Source organism: Carlito syrichta, unplaced genomic scaffold (assembly GCF_000164805.1).
Source record: "Carlito syrichta isolate Samal-C Ts95f unplaced genomic scaffold, Tarsius_syrichta-2.0.1 Scaffold304275, whole genome shotgun sequence".
NCBI classification, from domain to species: Eukaryota; Metazoa; Chordata; class Mammalia; order Primates; family Tarsiidae; genus Carlito; species Carlito syrichta.
This window is the reverse complement of record NW_007248371.1, coordinates 256,576-279,916: the sequence shown is the minus strand read 5'-3', so window position 1 is coordinate 279,916 and position 23,341 is coordinate 256,576. Positions and strand designations below refer to the sequence as shown.

At 37.4% G+C, this 23,341-nt stretch overlaps 1 protein-coding gene across 2 annotated transcripts in view; it reads right to left on the bottom strand.

Annotated features, from left to right (window-relative positions):
* Positions 1 to 22,884, bottom strand: part of SLC9B2 (solute carrier family 9 member B2) — a 59,901-nt gene extending 37,017 nt beyond the window's left edge. Inside the window, exons 1-4 of one of the 2 annotated variants that reach the window (XM_008059589.1) lie at positions 22,701 to 22,884; positions 15,918 to 16,049; positions 14,701 to 14,881; positions 8,229 to 8,399 (exon numbers count right to left, since the gene is read on the bottom strand). In XM_008059589.1, the coding sequence (XP_008057780.1) occupies positions 8,229 to 8,399; positions 14,701 to 14,881; positions 15,918 to 16,007 (442 nt within the window). In that variant the 5' untranslated portion in view covers positions 16,008 to 16,049; positions 22,701 to 22,884. The remainder of the gene's footprint in view (positions 1 to 8,228; positions 8,400 to 14,700; positions 14,882 to 15,917; positions 16,050 to 22,700) is intronic. The other variant, XM_008059591.1, reaches the window with a different exon arrangement.
* Positions 22,885 to 23,341: the final 457 nt, after the last annotated feature.

Sequence of the window (23,341 nt, the reverse complement as noted above, 5' to 3'; positions counted from 1 at the left end):
GGCTAAATCCATTTACTAAAGTTAGGATATTCTGTGATGCAAAGTAGGAGAATAGAGCTGCAAGTATAGCTTTTTGTGACTTGCTACAGGCCCCCATTAGGCATGTGGGCATCACTTCCAGGCATCTCCCACCACTGTCACTTAATCTAGAAGGAAGTCTCCATGTTCTGAATTCTGCGGTGATAGTCTTTCTAGAATGTTTATCAGGCAACACTATGAATGAACCTGTTTTCAGAAAAAGTGATGAATCATATACGCATATGGTTAAATTAAAACATTGCTGACAAAGGTAAAATGACAAGTACATGACATACCTCAATTGCAACTCTCTGCCTTCATTCCCTAAAGGTTTCCACTGTTAAGGGTTTTCTGTGCCCTTCCAAAAGTTTCTATACCTATTCAAGCATGTTTCTGTATGTATGTCCTTTTTTGTGCTGGACACAAATAGGACCAGACTTATACAATGTACAACTTGGGCTTTTTTTTCTGTTTAATAATATATCGTAGACATTTTCCCATTGAAACACATATATATTTGCCCTATTCTCCTTTTTTTAAAAATTTATTTACTTATTATAAAGATGTTGCCCTATTCTCTTTTAATAGCTGCAATAGTGTGCTTCACTGTTTGGCAGTACCATAATTTTGGGGTAATTAATCTCTTAATTAATAGATTTTAAGGAACTTTTCAGATGTTTCATTATAAAGAGTCCTGAAATGAACACAATTCATACATCAAATGTTTATTAAATGCCTACTATATGCCAGCTCTGTATGACATCCTGGTAATACAGAGGCAAGCTAGACCAACAAGGTCCTTGCCCAACTGGAGCTCATGTATTTGTAGGTTTGTATAAGTATATTCATAAGGTAATTCCTAACAATGGAAATGCTAGGCTCCAGAACACAGGTGTATATCATTTCTTTTTTTTTTTTGAGTTGGAGTCTCACTCTGTCACCCAGACTGGAGTGCAGTGGCCTCTCCCGGCCACCGCAGTCTCGACCTGCTGGGCTCCAGCGATCCTTCTGCCTCAGCCTTCCAAGTAGCTGGAACTACAGGTGCGCGCTACCACGCCCGGCTAATTTTTTGATTTGTTGTAGAGATGAGGTCTTGTCAAGTTGCCCAGGCGGGTCTCGAACCTGTGGGCTCAGGCAATCCACTCACCTCGGCCTCCCAAAATGCTAGGATTACAGGCTGAGCCATTGAGCCTGGCCTGGTGTATATCATTTTGTAGACATTGACAAGTTACCATACAAAAATGCTGCACTAATAATTACATTCCATAGTATTTACTTATTTATTTATGAGTTGGAGTCTCAATCTGTCACCCAGACTGGAGTGCAGTAGCATGATGACAGCTATCACAGCCACAACTTGCTGAGCTCAGGTGATCCTTCCACCTCAACCTCCTGAGTAGCTGGAACTGCAGGTGCGCACAACCACACCTGGCTAATATTTTTATTTATAGTAAAGAGGAGGTCTTGCTATGTTGCCCAGGCTGGTCTTGAACTCCTGGACTCAGGCAATCCTCCTGTCTGGGCCTCCCAAAGTGCTGGGATTATAGGCGTGAGCCAACATTCCTGGCCAGCAATTGCTCTTTACTGAAATTTAAAATGTGTATCTAAACCAGTCCTGAATTAATTAATTAGCATGTAACATCAGCATGTAACATGAATTAATGAGCATGTAACAACCTGAATTCAGAAGGAATAATCTAAAAAAAAAACCCTCACAACTATATAGACATATATATATATATATATATTTTTTTTTTTTTTTTTTATTGGTTTTGTTTTGTTTTGGGGGAGATGAGGGAGAATTTTTCATTTCCAAAATGAATGTGGAAAATTTCCCTGGGACACTGTTGCCTTTGCCAATGGTCTGGGTTGATGTGATGTGACTATCTGATTTTGATTTGGCAGGAGTCCCTTTCTTGCCTCTAAGCCCACAAGAGCTTCCTTCTTGATTGTGGAGGAAAGAATGTCTTCCTTGACATAGGAATATTTCCTTTTATAAAAATTCATATTATGGAAACTTTCAACAAATGGTCAATCTTATTTCATCTACTCCCAAGTTATTTTTTAAAAATTTGTATTATGGAATTTGTTTCAATAATGACTTGCTTCAAAATAACTTGGGTTATTCTATTTCAAAATAATTCTACCAAGGAAGGCATTCTTTCCTTTACAACCAAGAAAGGTGTTCTTTCCTCCACAACTACACGGGCTTAATGGTGAGAAGGGGGTACCTGCCAAATCAACATCAGATGGTGACATCATATTGACCCAGACCACTGGCAAAGGAAACAGTGTCCCAGGAAAATTGTTTTTATGTTCATTTCAGGAATGAAAAATGCTCTCTCATTCCCCATCCCTGACAATTATTTTAATAAACTCTTAAAAATATAGAACAATCATCACACAAATTTTGTCTTTAAAAGTTTTCTTTATAATTCAGATGTTTTAGTTTTGGATACTGGTCCTAATATAACAGGAACCAATCAACTTTTTTTCTATCCAAGTGTAAAATTACAAAAAAGGATGATAAGAGAGATCATGTATGTAACCTTTCAGAATGATTTCAGTTACCTGTGCTCACAAACCCCAAGACTTTAAATCTTTTTTGCAGCATAGTATATCTTGGTTTTGACATAGGCATGAACTGGAAGGAGGAAGGATGAAGTGTAATGGGCATTTTCATGGAGCCAAAAACAACAGTCTTTAACATAGGTTGCCTATTAAAATCACCTGCAGAGTTTTAAAAATTCTGATATCCAGGCCATACTCCATACAATTAATTCAGGATATCTGGGGCGGGACCCAGGAATCAGCTTTTTAAGAACTTCCTCAGGGGATTCCAATGTGTATCCAGTTTCTAGAATTAATGATCTTGCTACTTCAAGCGTCATCCTGAAGATGATCAGAAATGCCAAATCTCAGGTCCCAGCCCAGATATACTTAATTACAATTTTCATTTAACAAGATTCCAAGGTCATCCTGTGTACAAGAAAGCTTGAGATGCACAAATTTGGATGCTAGGATCAGCATAGGTTTTCTGTAAAACACAAGACAATTACTATTTTAGGCTTTGTGGGCCCTATGGTCTCGATTACAACTTCTCAACTCTGCCGGTATTAGTGTGAAGCATGAGTGTGTTTCAATATTTTATTTATAAAAAGAAGTAGTTTGCCAGCTATTTATCATAGCATCCAGGCATATTTAAAAACAACTCATGTTAACAATAATTTAATTATTGTTATTAGAGAATTATTAGAGAATGAAAACCACCTATAAGAAATAATACAAGTTAGGTGAAACACCTATAGTTTTACCTAAAATTAAAAATATATTCAGAAATAGTATATAGTAAGGTGTAAATAATTCTACTTCTTTTTATGTTTCAATTTAACTGCTGATCACCCGCTCAAAACCAAATAATTTTTATAGGGTGATTTGAATTCTTTCAGGTATATTCCCAGTACGGGGATTACGGGATCGTATGGAAGGTCAATTTTTAGATCTTTTAGGAATTGCCACACTGTTTTCCACAGAGGCTGTTCTAGTTTACACTCCCACCAACAGTGTAGAAGTGCTGTTCCCTTTTCACTGCATCCTCTCCAGCATCTGCTGTTTTTTGAGTTACTGATGATAGACATCCTGACTGGAGTTAGGTGGTATTATCATAGCATTGATCACAGTAGGAAGAACATGTAACCAACCGTGCTGCCCATCAAAAGAAGACTGGACTTTTTAAAATGTGATACATATACATGATGGAATATTACGTAGCCATAAAGAAGAACAAAATCATGAACTTCACAGCAATCTGGATGGACTTAGAATCTATAATACTGAGTGATCTTTCACAGAAACAAACAACTGAGTATCACGTCCTCACTCATAAGCGAACCTTGAACAATTATGGTAATACTATAAGAAAAGGATTGGCAGTAGTGGGAAACTGCCGGGAGGGGAGCAGGGATGCGGGATTGGCAGTAGTGGGAATTTGCCTGGGGAAAGGGGGGAGCATACCTCATCAACAAGGGTACCTGCATAATGAACATTTGTATACCTAACCCTGAATTGTATCCCACATATTTAAAATAATAAATAAAAAATAAAAATAAAATAAAATATAAAGCAAATAATTATGGTCTATGTTAACCAATCCCGATTGTTCTCATACAGCAAACAGAAAAAATTTTTTCAGGAAATGTGTGCAAATATATATTCACGTGTAAAAGGTAGGTGGTTTTTAAATAAAACTAAGTGATTAATAAGTCTCTTAGAAATAGACACATGGTCCAGATGCTCATGCCTGTAATCCCATACTTTGGGAGTATAACGTAGGAGGATCACTTGAAGCCAGGAGTTTGAGACAAGCCTGGGTAGCATAGTTAGACTTCATCTCTATTTAAAAAAAAAAAAAAAAAAATGCCGGGCTCGGTGGCTCAGCCTGTAATCCCACGCCTTGGGAGGCTGAGGTGAGTGGATTGCCTAAGGTGAGTGGGTTCGAGACCCACCTGGGCAACTTGGTGAGACCTCATCTCTACAATAAATCAAAAAATTAGCCGGGCGTGGTAGCGTGCGCCTGTAGTTCCAGCTACTTGGAAGGCTGAGGTAGAAGGATCGCCAGAGCCCAGCAGGTCGAGGCTGCGATGGCCGGGAGCGGCCACTGCACTCCAGTTTGGGTGAGAGTGAGACTCCAACTCAAAAAAAAAAAAAAAAAAAAAAAATGTGCCTGTAACCCCAGCTACTCAGAAATGGGAGGATAGCTTGAGGCCAGAAGTTCAAGGTTACAATGAGCTATGACTGCACCACTGAGCTCCAGCCTGGGCGACAGAGCAAAACTCTGGCTTAACAAAACAAAATGAAACAAAAAAAGAAATAGAAATGGAAAGAAATGGACACAAGATTCCTTTGTGGTAAATTAAAATTCTGTAATATCAAATTCTTTAAAGAAACACTAAAGGTATAATGCCTACTTTTAACACTAATTTGTGTGTCTTGTTTGGGCAGTTCTTAATGCTTCTGGAAGAATATTTCTAGCTAAGACTTTAACCACCATGATTATATGACATATAGTATACAAAATTTTATATTTTTAGATTCAAGAGGCACATGTGCAGGCTAGTTACATAGGTATACTGCATGATGGAGACATTTGGGCTTCTACTGAGCCTGCCTTCCAGGTGGTGAGCATGGTACCCGACAGGTTGTTTATCAACCCCTATGTCCTCTTCCTTCCTCCCTGAGTTATTAATCCTCAGTGTCTGTGTTCCCATCCATGTGCCCATGTGTGCCCAGGGTTTGGCTCCCACTCATGAATGAGAACATGCAGTATCCAATTTTCTGTTTGTGATAATTTGCTTATAATAATGGCCTCCAGCTGCATCCATGTTGCTGCAAAGAACATGATTTTGTTCTTTTTTATGGATGCATAGTATTCCATGGTGTCTAGTACCACATTTTTAAAATCCAGGCCACTGCTGCTGGGCATCTAGGTTGGTTCCATGTTTTTGCTACCGTGAATAATGCTGCTACACACATACAAGTGCAGGTGTTTTTTTGGTAGAACAATTTATGCTTCTTTGGGTATATACTCACTAGTGAGATTGCTGGGTTGAGGGGGAAATCTATTTTGAATTATTTGAGAAATCTCCAAACTGCTCTCCACAGGGGCTGAACTAGCTTACATTCTCAACAACAGCACACGAGCATTTGTAACTTTGCCTACATCTGTTGTTTTTTATTTTATTTATTTATTTATTTATTTTGAGTTTGAGTCTCACTCTGTCACCCAGACTGGAGTGCAATGGCCGCTCCCGGCCACCGCAGCCTCGACCTGCTGGGTTCCAGTGATCCTTCCGCCTCAGCCTTCCAAGTAGCTGGAACTACAGGCGTGCGCTACCATACCTGGCTAATTTTTGATTTATTGTAGAGATGAGGTCTCGCCAAGTTCCCCAGGCAGGTCTTGAACCCGCGGGCTCAGGCAATCCACTCACCTCGACCTCCTAAAGTGTTGAGATTACAGGCTGAGCCACCCAGCCCAGCCTGTTGTTTTTTAATAATAGCCATCCTGACTGGTGTGAGATGGTATCTCATTGTGGTTTTGATTTGCATTTCTCTGATGATTAGTTATGCTGAATATTTATTCACATGTTTGCTGAGTGCTTGTATGTCTTCCTTTGAGAAGTATTTGTTCATATCTTTTGCCCATCTTTTAATGGGGTTATTTGTTTTTTTTTTTTTTCCTGTAGATTCATTTGAGTTCCTTATAGATTCTGTATATTAGGCCTCTGCCAGATGCCCAGGTTACAAATATTTTCTCCCATTCTGTGGGCTGTCTCTTTATTCTGTTGATGGTTTCTTTTGTTCTGAAGAAGCTTTTTAATTTTGCTACCTTTGTTTTTGAGGATTTGGTCATAAATCGATTGCTTAGGCCAATGTCCAGGAGAGTGTTTCCTAGGTTTTCATCTAAGATTTTTATAGTGTAGGGATCTTACATTAAGTATTTAATCTACTTTGAGTTAATTTTTATATATGGTGATATGTAGGGCTCCAGTTTCATTCTTCTATATATGGTTAGCCAGTTTTCCCAACACCATTTGTTGAATAGGGTATCTTTTCTCCAATGTTTGTTTTTGTTGGTTTTGTCAAAGATGAGTTAGTGGTTTTATTTCTGGGTTCTCCATTCCATTCCATTGGTCTATGTGGATATTTTTGTACCAGTGCCATGATGTTTTGGTTACTGTAGAGTTGTAGTAAAGTTTGAAATCTGGCAATGTGATGCCTCTGGCTTTGTTCTTTTTGCTTAGGATTGCTTTGGCTTTTCGGGCTCTCTTTTAGTTCTATATAAACTTTAAGATTGTTTTTCTAGTTCTGTGAAAATGATGCTATTTTGAAAGGGATTGTGTTTAATATGTAGATTGCTTTATGAAGTACAGATATATTAACAATATTGATTCTTCCAGTCCATAAGCATGAAATGTTTTCCATTTGTTTGTGTCATTTTTGATTTTTTTCAGCAGTGTTTTGTAGTTCTCATTGTAGAGGTCTTTCCGAGGTATTTATTTATGGCTATATTATTGGTTCTCAGCCTGTTTGTCACTGGTATATAGAAATGCAACTGATTTTTGATCACTGATTTTGTTTCCTGAGACTTTACTAAAATCATTTATCAGTGCTAGGAGTTTTTTAAGTAAAATCTTTTGGGTTTTCTAGATATATAATCATATCATCTGTAAGGAGAGACAATTTAACTCCCTCTTTTCTTTTTTGGATACCTCTTATTTCTTTCTCTTGCCTGATTGCTCTGGCTAGGACTTCCAGTACCATGTTAAATAGAAGTAGCACAATCACAATACTATATTTTAAATATAACCAATGGTGTACTGGTAAATGTTTAACAAGTGGATCTCCAAAAAAGATCCTTTTTATATAGGTGCATATCATTATTATAAATTTTACTGATATAAAGAATGTGCAGCACACAGTTTACAAGTACACAACAATCTGCTCTGCAAATTCTATATAGACATTTGATTCTTACAGAATACTTTTATTGCTGTTTGCCCAACTTCTGCATCCATAACCAAGTTTGAGAAAACCAGGCTACAAATATATGCTTGATGACTATCTGATTCAGCAAAGAAGTCACTCATCTCACTGATGATGAGTGTAATGTCACCATGAATGTTGGCTGATATTTTTGCTTATAGTAATAAGTGAGATTAAAATGAAGCAATAAAAATACAGGTCAGAACTTCACTCTTTGTCATTTACATGAGTGACCTATATGATTTGCAGCATTTGCTGATTTTTTGTTGTTGTTGTTATAGATACTTCCACCATGCCCTATTGTAAGTATAACAAGATGTGACTGAATGAAGAGTTGGGAAGAGAGGGCAGTAGCACACCATTATAGAGTATTTCATAATCTCAAGAGCATAGATAAGGGGAAATGGAGTACAATAATTAAGAAGTGATTCATGTTGAGTATTAATTACTTTGTTAATGTAAGTTATTTAATTGTAAGTTTACATAATTTTTTTAAATGCCATGCTTAACAAATGGCTCACAAAATGCCTTAAAATTTAGCAACTGGCTTTTGGCTTCAGAATAGTCAATAGAGGAACATTTTATTTCTTTATTTCCCAAAACTTTCTAAACTACTATTTTAAAAATATGATTTAGTCTGAAGAAAACAAGGAGGGTTTATCACTTACCAAGAAGAGGAGGCAGTGGAGGCAATGTAGGTAACTTAAAAAGCCCTAAAATTTTACCTCCAAGGACAGCACAATAGAATAGGATTATAATTCCAAATAGGTTTCCTCCAGGAAGACACTCACTGCCAGTAACTGACCACACTACAGCCCACAGAAGAACAATGATGGTAACTAAAATAAATCAGGAAAACCAGTTACTATCAATAAATTGCCATATTCAGGTTTTGACATAATCTAAAATAATTTTTAAAAATAAATATTGCATGCATATACAAATATTTACAATCACGTTTAATTTGTAAAGAGCATCAGTAATGTGTACCACTGGGTAATTGCAAACCATCTTAATAGGCTATCACCAGTACTTCTGAGTCTACCTATGTGTCCCTCCCCATCCATCCCCCATCGCCCTTCACATTGCCAGAAAAAAATATTATTTTGATTTTTTAAAATCTTATTTTTCTTTATAATTTTGCCACAAATATGTATCAGTAGTTCATATTATAAAGAAAAATAATCTCTGTCTTTACCTTCTTCACAGGAACATGAGAATACTTAAACTCCAATCAAACTCCAATATTTTAGTTTTACCTTGAATTAAACATTACTGTTTCTTTTTTACACTCAATGTTAAGAATTACCTACATACTTACCTTTTTAAGTCATCATTCATTATGGCATCTTAAACCTTTCACGTGGGACAATTATCTTACTGCCTAAAGCATCTAAGCATCTCTATTAGAATGGGAAATATGTCTCCTTGTTGAAAACTTGTGTCCTATAAAATTGTACACTAAAAATAGAAGAAGGCTTATGGGAAAACAGAGTTGGGGCAGACCATTCAAAACTCAAAACTTGTGATGAAAGCAATAATGAAAACAAAAATAATCCTAATAAAAGTAGCTGGGCACAGTGGCTCACATCTGTAATCACAGCACTTTGGAAGGCGGAAGTAGGAGGACTGCTTGAGGCCAGGAGTTTGAGACCTGGCTGGGCAACATAGCGAGGCCTCATCTTTACAAAAAAAAAAATAATAATAGTAATAATAAATTACCTAGGTATAGTGGTGTGTGCCTGTAGTCCCAGCTATCTGGGAGGCTGAGAAAGGAGAATCACCTGAGTCCAGAAGGTCGAGGCTGTGCTGAGTGATCGTGCCACTGCACTTACAGCCTAGACCACAGAGTGAGACCACCACCACCAAAAAAAAAAGTACTAGCACATTTAAATCTCCATTGACATTTGTATCCCACACAGGCAGTCTGTTCTTTAATCTGGAACCACATTTTCTACTTCAAAATGTATATTTTTGAGAGCATTTGCTTTAAATAGTGACCAGTTCCATCAAAATCTGATCCATATTGTAGTACTCTCCATCAATAAAAACGTGTTTGTTTTTTTTAAACTGAGGGATAAGTGTTGGCAGCTTCTTAATTCATACTTTCAGCTGCTTCATCCATAGTGTAGTTTTATTAAATAGTTTAATATTGTAGGATGTTTAGGAGCTCTTGATGCCCCTAAACAAGCTACTAACTATATGAAAAGAAAGCACTTCACAGGGATTTTGGGTTTTAAATGGTCCTCATTTGAGGAAGGTTTCACCTTTAATTGTTAGAAAGCATGTAATGATCTCTCTTTTTTTAGTTTTCAGTTCACTCTATCTTCACTTGCTATTCTTAATATACAAAATACTAATGTACCAAGAAAAATTATACACACAAATGCTACATCCATATTACATTGACACAATCCCCCTATTTACCATGGCATATAAGCTAATTCATGGTTTAGAAACACTTTGTATCAGAGCATGCTATGTTTCTTGTGAGAATCTGTTGCTGATAAATTCTTAGTTTTAGTGCCTGGAATTATCTTTATTCTCTTTCTCTAGTTGTTTCTAGATATAACTCAGTTTACCTCAATTTCTAGGTTGACAGTTATTTTATCTTTGAAAATATTATTCCTTGGTTTTCTGGCTTTCATTATTGCCAGAGTAATGTGCAGAAAAACAAGTTGATGAGCTGTTTCTCTATTGTGAACCTCATTTTCCAGGCTGCTTTATGAACAATAATCATAAAATTTTTAAAAATGAGTCTCAAAACCACATCATTCGTTTTAACCCTTTCCTTATATCAACCTGTATCTATTTTATTGTAAATGTTTTAACTACAAATATGCTATATTTTGAATAGAAAAAATTTTTTAAATAATAAAAAAGTCAGAATAGGTATCAAATTATCTGTTGCCTTAACAGCTGTGTGTGTATATTTTGGAAACTGGTTTTCTCTATGTGTTCTAAATAAAGTTTTTTTTCTTCCATGCTAGTTCAGAACCTTACTTGATTTCATTAAAGACATACCTAGAGCCTAAACATAACATATCATACTTGGCTTTCATTGCCCCAAGTGAAAATGGTAAAAATGGCTTTCGGAGCTCAAAATGAAGTAAAGCTATAAAAAAATGGAGTCTCATTTTTTAGTAAACAACAAATATCTTCAATAAATCTGTCATTCTTCAACATAATTTTTGAAATTGTCTTTAAGTTTGCTTTTATAGTAGGACCTCAAACTTTAAAACTACCAGAGGAAAAAACATGAGGGAAAAGCTCCATAATATTGGTCTGGGTAATGACTTTTTAAAGTTATGTCTTTTAAAATAAGACCCCAAGCTGGGCGCAGTGACTCATGTCTGTAATCCCACTACTTCGTGAGGCAGAGGCAAGAGGATTTCCTGAGCCCAGGGGTTCGAGCCTGTGGAATGTGGCAAGACCTTGTCCCTACAATAAGTAAAAATACTTAGCCGGTTGTGGTAGCACATGCCTGTGGTTCCAGCTACTTGGAAGGCTGAGGCAGAAGGATCACCTGAGCCCAGCAGGTCGAGGCTGCAGTGGCCATGAGTATGCTACTGCACTCCAGCCTGGGACACAGAGTGAGACTCCTACTCAAACAAACAAACAAATAAATAAATAAACGTGACGCCACAGAGTGAGATTCCTACTCAACTAACTAACGAAATCAATATAATATAATAAAATAAAATATGACTCCAAAAGTACAGGCAACAAAAGTACAAATAGACAAATGGGTTTACATCAAACTAGAAAGCTTGGCACAGCAAAGGAAACAATTAACAGAGTAAAGAGACAATGTACAGAATGGGAGAAAATACTTGCAAACCATACATCTGATAAGGGGTTAATATAAAAATATATAAGAAATTCAATTCAATAGCAAGATAACAAATAAGCTGATTTTAAAATGGGCAAAGAACCTGAACACACATTTCTCAAAAGAAGACACACAATCAGCCAATAGATATGTAAAAAAATTTTAGCATTTTTCATCAGGGAAATGCAAATTAAATGCACAATGAGAAATCAATTCTCAACTATTAGAATGGTTATTGCCAAAAACACAAAGATAATAGGGGTTGGAAGAGATGTGAAGAAAAGAGAACCCTTACACACTGTTGGTGGGAATGTAAATTAGTACAGTCACTATGGAAAGCAGTATGAAGGTTTCTAAAAAAATTTTAAAATAGAACTATTATATGATCCAGCAATCTCATTACTGGGTATATATCCAAAGGAAAAAAAATAAGTATGTCAAAAAGATATCTACACACCCAGGCTTATAGCAGCACTATTCACAATGGCCAAGATATGGTGTCAACCTAAGTGTCTACTAATGGATAAATAAAGAAAATGTGATATATATACACAGTGGAATACTATTTAACCATAAAAATAATGAAATTCTGTTATTTGAAACAACATGGATGAAACTGGAGAACATTATGTTAAGTGGAATAAGCAAGAAAGAAAAATGCTGCATATTCTCACTCATATGTGGAATCTAAAAAAGTTGATCTCACAAAAATAGTGAATAGAACAGTGGCTACCAGAGACTGGGTAGGGGAGAGGAGGGAGTATGGGGAGAGGATGATCAGTGGGTACAAAGTTACAATTAAATGGAAGAATAGGTTTGGTGTTCTGTTGCACAGTAGGGTGACTATAGGCAACAGCAAGGTATTAGTTAGAAGAGACAATTTGTGTTCTGACCACAAAGAAATGACAAATGTTTGAGGGGATGGATATACTAACCATTCTGACTTGATTATTACACAATGTGTACATGAATCAAAACATCACATTCTACTGCCAAATATTTATAATTATTTTTTGTTAATTAAAAATAAAAATTAGCTGGGCATGGTGGATCACACCTATAATCCCAGAACTTTTAGAGGCAGAGGCGAGAGGATTGACTGAGCCCAGGGGTTTGAGACTACCCTGAGCAACTTGGTGAGACCTCGTCTCTACAGTAAATAAAAAAGTAAGCCGGGCGTGGTGGTGTACCCTGTAGTCTCAGCTATTTGGGAGTCTAGGTGGAAGGATTGTGTGAGTCCAGAAGGTCTAGACTGTGGTACCCATGAGCATGCCACTGCACTCCAGCCTGGGCAACAGAGTGAGACTCCAACTAAAAAAAGCAATAATAATAAATAAAAATTAGCTAATTAATTACTTTAAGATGCTTGTGTTTCTAAACTATTTAATTTTGATGTCAAAATTATCTTTGGAAAATATGAACTATGAAAGTGAAAACTTGTGGAGTAATTCCAAGCACTTAAGGGTGGCAGGTAGACAATGTCAATGCATTTTTGTTAATCTTTTTTTTTTTTTAATAATTTTTTTTTTTTTTGAGTTGGAGTCTCACTTTGCCACCCAGGCTGGAGTGCAGTGGCATGCTCACGGTCACTCCTGTTGACCTGATGGGCTCCGGCGATCCTTCTACCTCAGCCTTCCAAGTAACCAGAACTACAGGCACACGCTGCCACCCCAGCTAACTTTTTTTTTAAATTGTAGAGACGAGGTCTCGTCAAGTTGCCTAGATTGGTCTCGAACCTGCAGGCTCAGGTAACCCTCTCACCTTGGCCTCCCGAAGTGCTCGTATTATGGGCTGAGCCACCAAGCCCAGCCTGTTTGTAGATCTTAAATTTGAAGATGTATGAAATACACACACACACACACACACACACACACACGGCACTCATATATAACCTAAACTTTGTTTGTTGGTCAAAGGATACAAAATTTCAGTTAGACAGGAGAAATAAGTTCAAGAGATCTATTGTACAACATGACTAGAGTTAGTAATATATTGTATTTTTTTTGTTTGTTTGTTTTTTATTTTTTTGAGTTGGAGTCTCACTCTGTCGCCCAGACTGGAGTGCAGTGGCCGCTCCCGGTCACGGTAGCCTCGACCTGCTGGGTTCCGGTGATCCTTCCGCCCCAGCCTTCCGAGTAGCTGGAATTACAGGCGCGCGCTACCATGGTAGGCTAATTTTTTGATTTATTGTAGAGATGAGGTCTCGCCTGCCCAGGTGGGTCTCAAACCCGCGGGCTCAGGCAAGCCACTCACCTCAGCCTCCCAAAGGCAAGGGATTACAGGCTGAGCCACCGAGCCCGGCAATATATCGTATTCTTAAAAAATGCTAAAGAAAGTGGAGGTGAAGTGTCATTACCACAAAAAATAATAACTATGTGAGGTAATACAAATGATTATTAGATAGATTCAGTCATTCCACAATGTATATATACTTCAAAACATCATGTTGTGAATACATTCAATTATATTTGCTAATGTAAAAATAAAATTTAAAAATCTCTCTAAAAAGGAATATCTTCTAAAGAAATAAATAATTTGCCTTTACAGATAATTTTTAAGTCTTTTCTCCTTTTTCTTACTATATTGCACATCCCACAACATATACAACACACACACACACACACACACACACACACACACACACACACACATGCACATATTTCCTTTTTGAACACAAATTAGCATTACTGCATCTGAACATTCATTTATTCATCAAACTGATATCTGAATAACCTTTGGCTGTCTCCAAAAACCAAATCCATTCCGAAAAGGCAAATATATTTCAATCCCAGCAGTATTCAAAATAGTGCTGAGATGAACTCCCCAAGTAAAATCCCAAAATATTTTTAGTAATTGCAGTTCTACTAAAACAAACTGAATTATAAGATCTTTACTTATAAAATGAGAGCACACATTTGGAAGTATAAATGGGGCTGTATTTGATCAAATACTAGTTGCATTACTTAACAATAATAACAACTGCCATTTATGTAGTGCTTTAGGTAGCCCTAAAGTAATCCTGTGAAATTATCCAAGAAAAAGGTACTTGATTTGTGTCCTTTTTACCCTGTTGCTGGGGAGGTGATCCTGGAAACCATGTTGAAGACCCCTGTCAGCCTGGGCCCTTCCCTTGAATTACTGTATGGAGCAGAACCACCTATCATTGTGAATTGTTCACCTAGTATTAACAGTTTCTATGTGAAAAGTAAATGTCTTTATTCTGTAGACCATATTATTTAGAATTTCTCATTATAACAACTTAATATTTTTACTCTCCCTTTCTGAATTCATTCTTCCCATTTACATACCATTTGTTATTACTCTGTCCAGTAAACCACGTGGAGGGCAAGCCAGTGTTTGTCTCAGTCTTTGCAAGTGATTTGCTTCAGTTGCTGTTTCTTGTAGCTTTTTTTCGTTGCTTTTCAAGAGGTTACTTCCTTCTGTTGGTTCATTTTCATCTATACCTTTGAAGTTCATAGCTGTCTCCTCCTGTATTTAATGCAATTTTTAAGATCCTTAAAATTGTATATCTTCTACACATTTCTATAGTTACCAAAATATCATAATACAAATCAAATTTCCATTACAAGAATCAGGGATAACACTTCATGAGAAAAATGAACAATTTTATTACTTGCTAATCAGTTGATGTTCAAAACAAGAATTACGTTTGGAGAATTTAGTTCTGTCACTATTTTTAGTACAGGTTGAGCATCTCTAATCGAAAAATCCAAAATCTGAAATGCTCCAAAATCTGAAACTTTTTGAGCAACAACCTGATGACACAAGTGGAAAATTCCACATGTGACCTCATGTGATAGGGTGCAGTCAAATGTAACTTTGTTTCATGCACAAAATTACTAAAATATGGTATAAAATTACCTTCAGACTATGTGAATAATGTACATATGAAAGGAACATAAATGAATTTCTTGTTTACACTTGGGTCCCATCCCTAAGACATCTATGTGCATGCAAATATTCTAAAATCTGAAAAACTCCCAAATCCCAAACACCTGTGGTTCCAAACATTTTGGATAAATGATACTCAATCTGCAATCTAAATACCTGGGACACATAAAATTTCAATACTGGGTTTAAAAATCAGCATATTTAAGATACAATTCAGGGCAATCGTTGGCACATATACCAAAGTGGTTCAGAAAAAGATAGTTCTCTGTGATAAGAACCAATTTACATTCATTCATCTACTTGAATTTAAGCAGTAAAAAGAGGGAGAAAAGAAATCAAACCCATTCTAGGGATTAGGCCAGGAACACAAAGCTTTCACAGGCTCTCTGTTTTTCCAGCTTCAGGTAGGGCCAGCTGCTAATGGTGTCAGCTGGCGGGGGAAAAAGTTGATCTCACAGAAACAGTTGCCATGAACTTTATGAGTTTGGGGATTATGAACGGGGAGAATTGTTAGTTGAGAGATAGAGTATGAAAAGAACCTAATTCTATCATAGCTTGCAAATACTTCCTTAAAGAAATGGCTGGGATGATCTACATCTGATCATAGATTTACCTGTGTTTCTTGATGTGCAGAGTCTGTGCGATTCATCTCTGTGGATGGTTCTGAATCTTTACATTCAATTGTTTTATCTTCATCTTCCATGATTTATAATTAAGAAGATAACAGAGGGAAGAGGAACAAGATCTGTTTTGAAGGAGAAACAGTATATAGAGAGAGCAGCAATCTGAAAATCTTTGGCGCTCAAAAATGTTGGAATTATACTTATTTCTTCTCTTAGAACCTGAATGGTTAAAATATTTTTAATTAGACTATTCTTAACTTTCAATTTCTGATCTGTTGTAGTTCCAGCTACTTGGAAGGCTGAGGCGGAAGGATCGCCGGAGCCCAGCAGGTCGAGGCTGCGAAGGCCAGGAGTGGCCACTGCACTCCAGTCTGGGTGACAGAGTGAGACTCCAACTCAAAAAAATAAATAAATAAAACAAAAAATAATAACAACAACAGATATTAAGAAGGGTGATTCTAGCTGGGCTCAGTGGCTCAGCCTGTAATCCCGCGCCTTTGGGAGGCTGAGGTGAGTGGATTGCTTGAGTCCGCGGGTTCGGGACCTGCCTGGGCAACTTGGCGAGACCTCATCTCTACAATAAATCAAAAAATTAGCCGGGCGTGGTAGCGCATGCCTGTAGTTCCAGCTACTTGGAAGGCTGAGGCGGAAGGATCGCCGGAGCCCAGCAGGTCAAGGCTGCGGTGGCCAGGAGCCACCGCACTTCTGTCTGGGCGACAGAGTGAGATGCCAACTCAAAAAAAAAAAAGGAAGATGATTCTGCATCTTCAAGAAAATGAAAAGAAAAAAGTGTGAGTATATTTTCTGTTTCAAAAAGCATTAAAATATATAGTAAAATTAAGAGACTTTCTTTAAAGAGAATATTATCCTTAAAAAAAATTGGTTAAATAGATGTCAGCTATCCAGAAAATTAATTTAAGTGAAATGCTTTGTTTTTCAACAGTGCTGGCAAAATGAAATATTGTAGGTACTGGACCTTACTAAGATTTTCATTGTGTTCATGAAAGTCTTTTAAGATGTAAATGCTAAACTACTTCTTTGGTCCCAGAGAAGGTTCAATAGAGTTTTTAAAAATCTGTCTGAAATGGGTGTCTGGGAGGGAAAATTCAAAAGTGGGGGAAATATAGAGAAACTAGATAGTTTCAAAGTAACTAAAAACCACAGATAAATGGACTAATAAAAGTTGGTAAGGTCTTAAATAAGAAGGACTTATATAGTCCTATCTTGTTAACATTAAATTGAAAAAACCAGATTAGAGACACTAACTTACACCAGCCAACATTAGCCAAATCTCATAGTAGAACTGTAAACAAATTTGTGAGACAGTTCTTCCATCTATACCTTTGACCTCATGTCATTTCTATCAAATCACTGCATTATATTTTTTTAGTTTTTCCTATGAGGGGGACTCCAAAAAATAGTAAATATTTTTTAGAGGGTAGACCCCTTATAGTACAAGCTTTTCCCACTAGGAAAATTTACTAGGAACCTGTCAGCATCAGTGTACCAGCATTGTAAGAGGCTGCATTCGACTTCAGTGATTTATTATTTTTTTTTGGAGATACTTTCAGCATGTTTGCCCATTTCCTGATGGGTGATTTATGAGGGCACCTGCCCATACCACACTGAGTGTTCAGTAGTTTTTGACCAAAAATGGCATCACCCCCAGGTCCCATGCTCCCTAGTCACCTGATCTCGCCCCAAGTGACTTTTTTTGTTTCCCTCAGTGAAAAAAGTCCTCAAAAGGAAACATTTTGCTGATGTGGAGGAGGTGAAACAAAAAAACAGCAGAAGCACTAAAGGCATTAAAATAGTTTTTAAGCTGTGGAAAAGCATCTTGATAGGTGATTTGCATCAAACGAAGAGTATTTTGAAGGTGACTGAATAAATACACAATTTTTTAGAAATAAAAATTTGGGGTTTTTTGGGGGTCCCCTTCATATTTTAAAATTCCACTTATATATACTAATATTCAATTATAAGTTTGAAAACACATTTCTTTTTTTTTTGAGTTGAAGTCTCACTCTGTCACCCAGACTGCAGTGCAGTGGCCGCTCCTGGCCACCACAGCCTCGACCTGCTGGGCTCTGGCGATCCTTCCGCCTCAGCCTTCCGAGTAGCCGGAATTACAGGCGCGCGCTACCACGCCCGGCTGATTTTTTGATTTATTGTAGAGATGAGGTCTTGCTGCCCAGGCGGGTCTCAAACCCGCGGGCTCAGGCAATCCACTCACCTCAGCCTCCCAAAGGTGCGGGATTACAGGCTTGAGCCATCGAGCCCGGCTTGAAAACACATTTCAAAAGCAAATATAAATATTTTTATTTTCTACTTTGCATTATCTTCAGCTTTACTCTTTCCTACAGTTATACATGTTATAAACTTTATTAAAAGCAAAAAGTTATTAATCCATTTAGATTCTACAACATTGTTTAAAAATGATTATAAAATGTCTACTGATGTGACAAATATTGTTTTCAAATTCTGAATTATTAGTTAATTGGCTAAGTCATAACTTACCATTTAGGTATGCCTTAAGGTTCTAAGAATTAAGGTGCTTTTCTTAAAATAAAAACTAGTTAAACTGAGATGCTGTGAGATACTTTTGTATATCAGAAAATTATATGAAAATAATAAACAGGAAGAATAGGAAGGCAAGATATCTTTTTGATAAACACTAAAAATGCCTATACACAGAAACAACTGATTTTTTTCTGCATCTCCATCAAGACATTGCATTATTTAAACTAATACACGTTAAATTATATTAGAAAAAAATTGTTGATCTGCTTCAAATGGTAAAATTTCACAGATCTTATAAGTTTAGTAAATAATATGAATTTAATCAAAGTTCTATGGCACAAATACAGATTTTAATGGAAGGGCAAGTATCTGACCTAAGCCAAAAGACTTGGCCTGTTATGACTGTTGTGATTGCCCACTTGCTGTTAGATTAGAAGCTTAGGTGTTTTCTAAAAACACATGTGAACAATGTAAATCATTTATACCTCGCTTCAGCAAATCCAATATTCAGAATTCCCTACAGGACTGATTCCCATGCTTAGAAACTACCTTGGTTTAATCTGAAATTTATTTTCCCATATTAGGAACAAATATGCCACCAAATTATAGAGCTGTGAACTTGAAAGGAAGCTCCTTAATCTTTCCTCCATACTTGAAAGAAAACTGCACTTATTATTGTACTTATTCAATCAAGAATATGAGCAGTTCAAAATATGTACATTTACTTATATTTATATTTATTTATTTATTTATTTATTTGTCTTTGCCAAGAAATAGCGTTTATTCGTGCCAGCACTGGCTCAGTGGATTTGCATCCAAAGGCTGAGCTGTGGTTGGACTTTCATTTGATTTTTTACATTTTTAAGATTCAATAAGATTTTCTGATGCAATTTAAAATACATTTTAAAAATCTATGCAATTCTTAAAGCTTTAGAGAAAAAAAAAAATCACAGTTTTCCTTGGTAGTTGTTTCACAGATACATTCTAGTGATGTGATTTGAAGTAACTTAATTTCACTTGCCACATACTTGTTTTCTTTTTTTTTTAGAGTTGAAGTCTCACTCTTGTCACCCAGGCTGGAGTGCAGTGGCACACTCACGGCCACCACAGCCTCTACCTGCTGGGCTTAGGCGAAGTAGCTGGAACCACAGATGTCCGCACCACATCCAGCTAGTTTTTGTGATTTATTGTAGAAATAAAATCTCACCAAGTTGCCCAGGCTGGTCTCGAACCCCCGGTCTGAGGCAATTCTCTCACCTGGGCCTCCCAAAGTGCTGGGATTATAGGCTGAGCCACCATGCTTGGCCTGTGGTTTTCAAACATGGGGCACTGCCTTGACTCTTCTATAGCAGTAGTTTTAAAACATTTTAAGTCAAATATCTTTCATCAAACGAAACCTTATCCTTAAATCTTACAAATGGAGCAGATAAAGGTGAAGCTGCAGGAACCCTGTCCACTCACCCTGGTTCTTCTTGGCAAGTGAAGCCTATGGCAGAAACTACTTCTATAATTATGCTTTCACATATAGAGAGATATTTGTTAAATCAGTCTTCTCTTTTCAGGTTATCCTACTAATCTAAATGTTTCCAAGTGTTTTCTGTAATATTCCAGAGGAAATAAAGGAACCATCAACTTGCAAATGTACACAGGCTCTCAGTCAAGTAAAATATGCTTACTGTAATCATTTCAATTATGCTAAAAGATCATTACATGGATAATGGCTGGTTATTCTTGTTATTTGCTGTCTATGGTATGGACAGGCTGATATTGAATAGGGTAGGGTAATTTTATTGAGGATTTACATATATTGCTTGCTATGTTTAAAAGTCTGTGCCCTTCCAAAATTCAAAAGTTGGAAGTTAATCCCCAAGGTAATGGCATTAAAAGGTGAGACCTTTCTGGAAGTGATTAAGTCACCTGTGCTCCACCCTTACAACTGCGATTAATGCTCTTATAAAAGAGGTTGAAAGGAGCATCCTAGTCCCTTTTGCTCCTTCCCTTCCACTATGTGTAGACACAGCCTTTCTCCCTTCCTCCAGGTGAGGACGCAAGCAGAGAGCAAGTCCTTACCAGACATCAAATTTGCTGGCACCTTGATCTTGGACTTCTCAGCTCCAGAACTGTGAGGAATAAATTTATATTATTTATATATTACCTAGTTTGTAGTGTTTTGTTATAGCAGCACAAATGGTCTAAGACATTGCTAGAGTACTCTATGTGCTGTATGCATGCCTTTGAAAGAGCATCACCATGATTATTCATTAAATATCCTACAGTGGTTATAATAATAACAATCTCCTATCTTTGGTGTTCATCTATTCATGTGTTTAAAGCATAGGTTCTCAGTCTTATATGATTTTTCTATATAGAACACACATGGAAATATTCCAGTTGCTGGATTCTGCTTATCAACCCTGCTCTAATGCTCATTTCCCAAAAGGAGCCCTACCCAGCAATGAGGAATTTAGATAAGGCTGCCCAGTAGGGCTTAAAATTTTCCTTGACAAATAATTACTGAAATGAATAAGAATGTTTCCCTGAATGAGAACTGCCTTATCTGAAAGTGTTAAGTGTGTCAACTACGTGGGGCCAAGTCACCAAAGGAAAACAACTGCTATTCTATTTGGTTAATTATTCAAATGATTTTGTTGACTCATGAAGTAAAATACTATATAATAAGCTATGAATAAAAGGAAAGTATGCCTGGGTAAGAAGGGACCCAATATTTGCCTCTAACCTTTCTATTCTCTCTCCCAACCAACAGCAAGTGTATCTATTGAAAGCTTAAAATATTATTTTTAGGCCTACTAAAATCAGAATCTCCAGAGACTGAATCTCCACCCAAGTGTGGCAGACATGACTGATTGCCCATCTAAATGCCATTTATCCAAGGTATGCCAGTGGGTTCCTTAAGCCCTAAGGATAAATCATGACTAGTCTAGATCAATCTGTGTAACGCCAGTCCCCTTTGCCACTTGTTGGTTTAGGGTTGAGCATGGTTCATTTCTTGCCAAGGGAATTTGTAGACAAGACTATTGGGATTATTGGGGAAGATTTCCTTCCAAATAAAAATACAGCAGGATGAAAAAATCCTCTCTTCTTTTTGTCTTTATATGCTTGTGTGTGTGTGTGTGTGTGTGTGTGTGTGTGTATGAGTGGGAAGTAGAGTTGTAGTTGTGGATGGTACTGTGCTTCCTGGAACAATTCTAGCAGCCATCATTCACCCATGAAGAAAAGTCCAGATTAGCTAATCACAGAACACAACCTAGAACCCCAATATCACTGAGTGATTGACCAAATCCTGGACCCACTTACCTTCAGACACCTTATTACATGAGAAAAGTATATTTATATTTCTAAAGAAACTGTTAGCTAAATATCTTGTTACTTGCAACCCAAAGTATCCTAACAAATACAACAGGTGATTTTTGAAGCAGAACCAGCTCTGAGAAACTCTGATAAAGAACAGGATTAAACTCTAAAGACCTTCATATGTCAGAAAATGTGAGTCACTTTGCTCACATCATAAGTACAGCATGAATTACACCTGATCCATTGAATTTCAAACTTCTATGTGGCAGAAACTATAATGAATTCATATTTGTATCTTATGTTTCCAAGGCTGCTTGGCACAAAAGAAGACACAGGTATTTGCTCAATTAAAATGTTTCCTTCTTGAATGAGAAAAACAGGAAAGCAGAACTTCATGAGAGTACCATGCAGCAGCAATAGCTGTCAAGTGAGCTCCCGTTATAGACGGGGTAGGGAAAGACGTTTTAGACTTTTAGGGAAAACAGATGTTGACCTGCCTAAACTGTCTGCTCAGTCTTGATCTGCTGGTTGTGTTAATTTTTCTGGGAGGCTAAAGGAAAGGGTGGCTCCCTGATGTTAATCTTTGGGGAGACAAATCACACCAGAGTGTAACGTGAGATAACAAAGATGAGATAAACTGATGCCGGGGAGTGAAAAAAGCCCAAGCCACAACTGTGTGCTTTGAATAGTCAATGGAATCCCTGGTCCACAAAAACAAAATCTTCTGGTTGATTTAAGAACTAAAACAAAAGTAAACAAGAAAGACCCACTCCCACAAAACTTGACAACAGAAAACACACACACGCATGCACACACGCCACTGGGTGTACAAACAGAAAGAGTTGGGCCCTCGCTACAGGTGTCCGGCCCCGCAAGGCCTACAAGGTTCCCGCCGCGGGCGTCGGGTTTATTTGCGCTCCAAGCCTCCCGGGGCCTCTCACCTGGCGGTCTCCGGCGGAGTCGACCCGGCTCAGTCCCACCAGTTAGGAAATGGGCTGCGGGGCAGGCGGCAGAGCCTCGTGTTGCCACCGCGCGCTGGATTTCCGGGTTGGCGCATCGTCCCAGGCGGCGCCCCAAGGCAGCAGTTATTGTAGATAACGGGGCTCAGGCCACGGCGCCGGCGTGGGTGTCTTAAATAATTTCATGGAATGTTTGTTCCAGGGTGGTCACTGTCTCTCTTTCTGCCTTAGGAAGTTCAATTAATCTTAGGTTTGGCCTCTTGAAACAATTGCTCATCTCTTGAAGGTTTTGCTCTGTCTTTTTAAACTTCTTTTCTATGTTTTTGACAGTTTGGATTAATTCCATATTTTGGTCCTTAAGCTCTGAGATTCTTTCTTCTGCTTGGCTAATTCTGCTTTCCATGCTTATCAGTTTGTTATTTATTCCATTCATTATATTCTTTATTGCTGTCATCTCATTTATCAATTCCTTCATTCTTTTCTCTTGTCTCTCCTCAATTCTATTTATTCTCTCTATCAATATCTTGATATCTGGGTTTGTGGTTTCTGACAAGTCATTCTGGGGCTCTTCACTGTTTGCATTCCAAAGACTGTGTCTCAGTGACTGACTTCCCAGGGGTCTA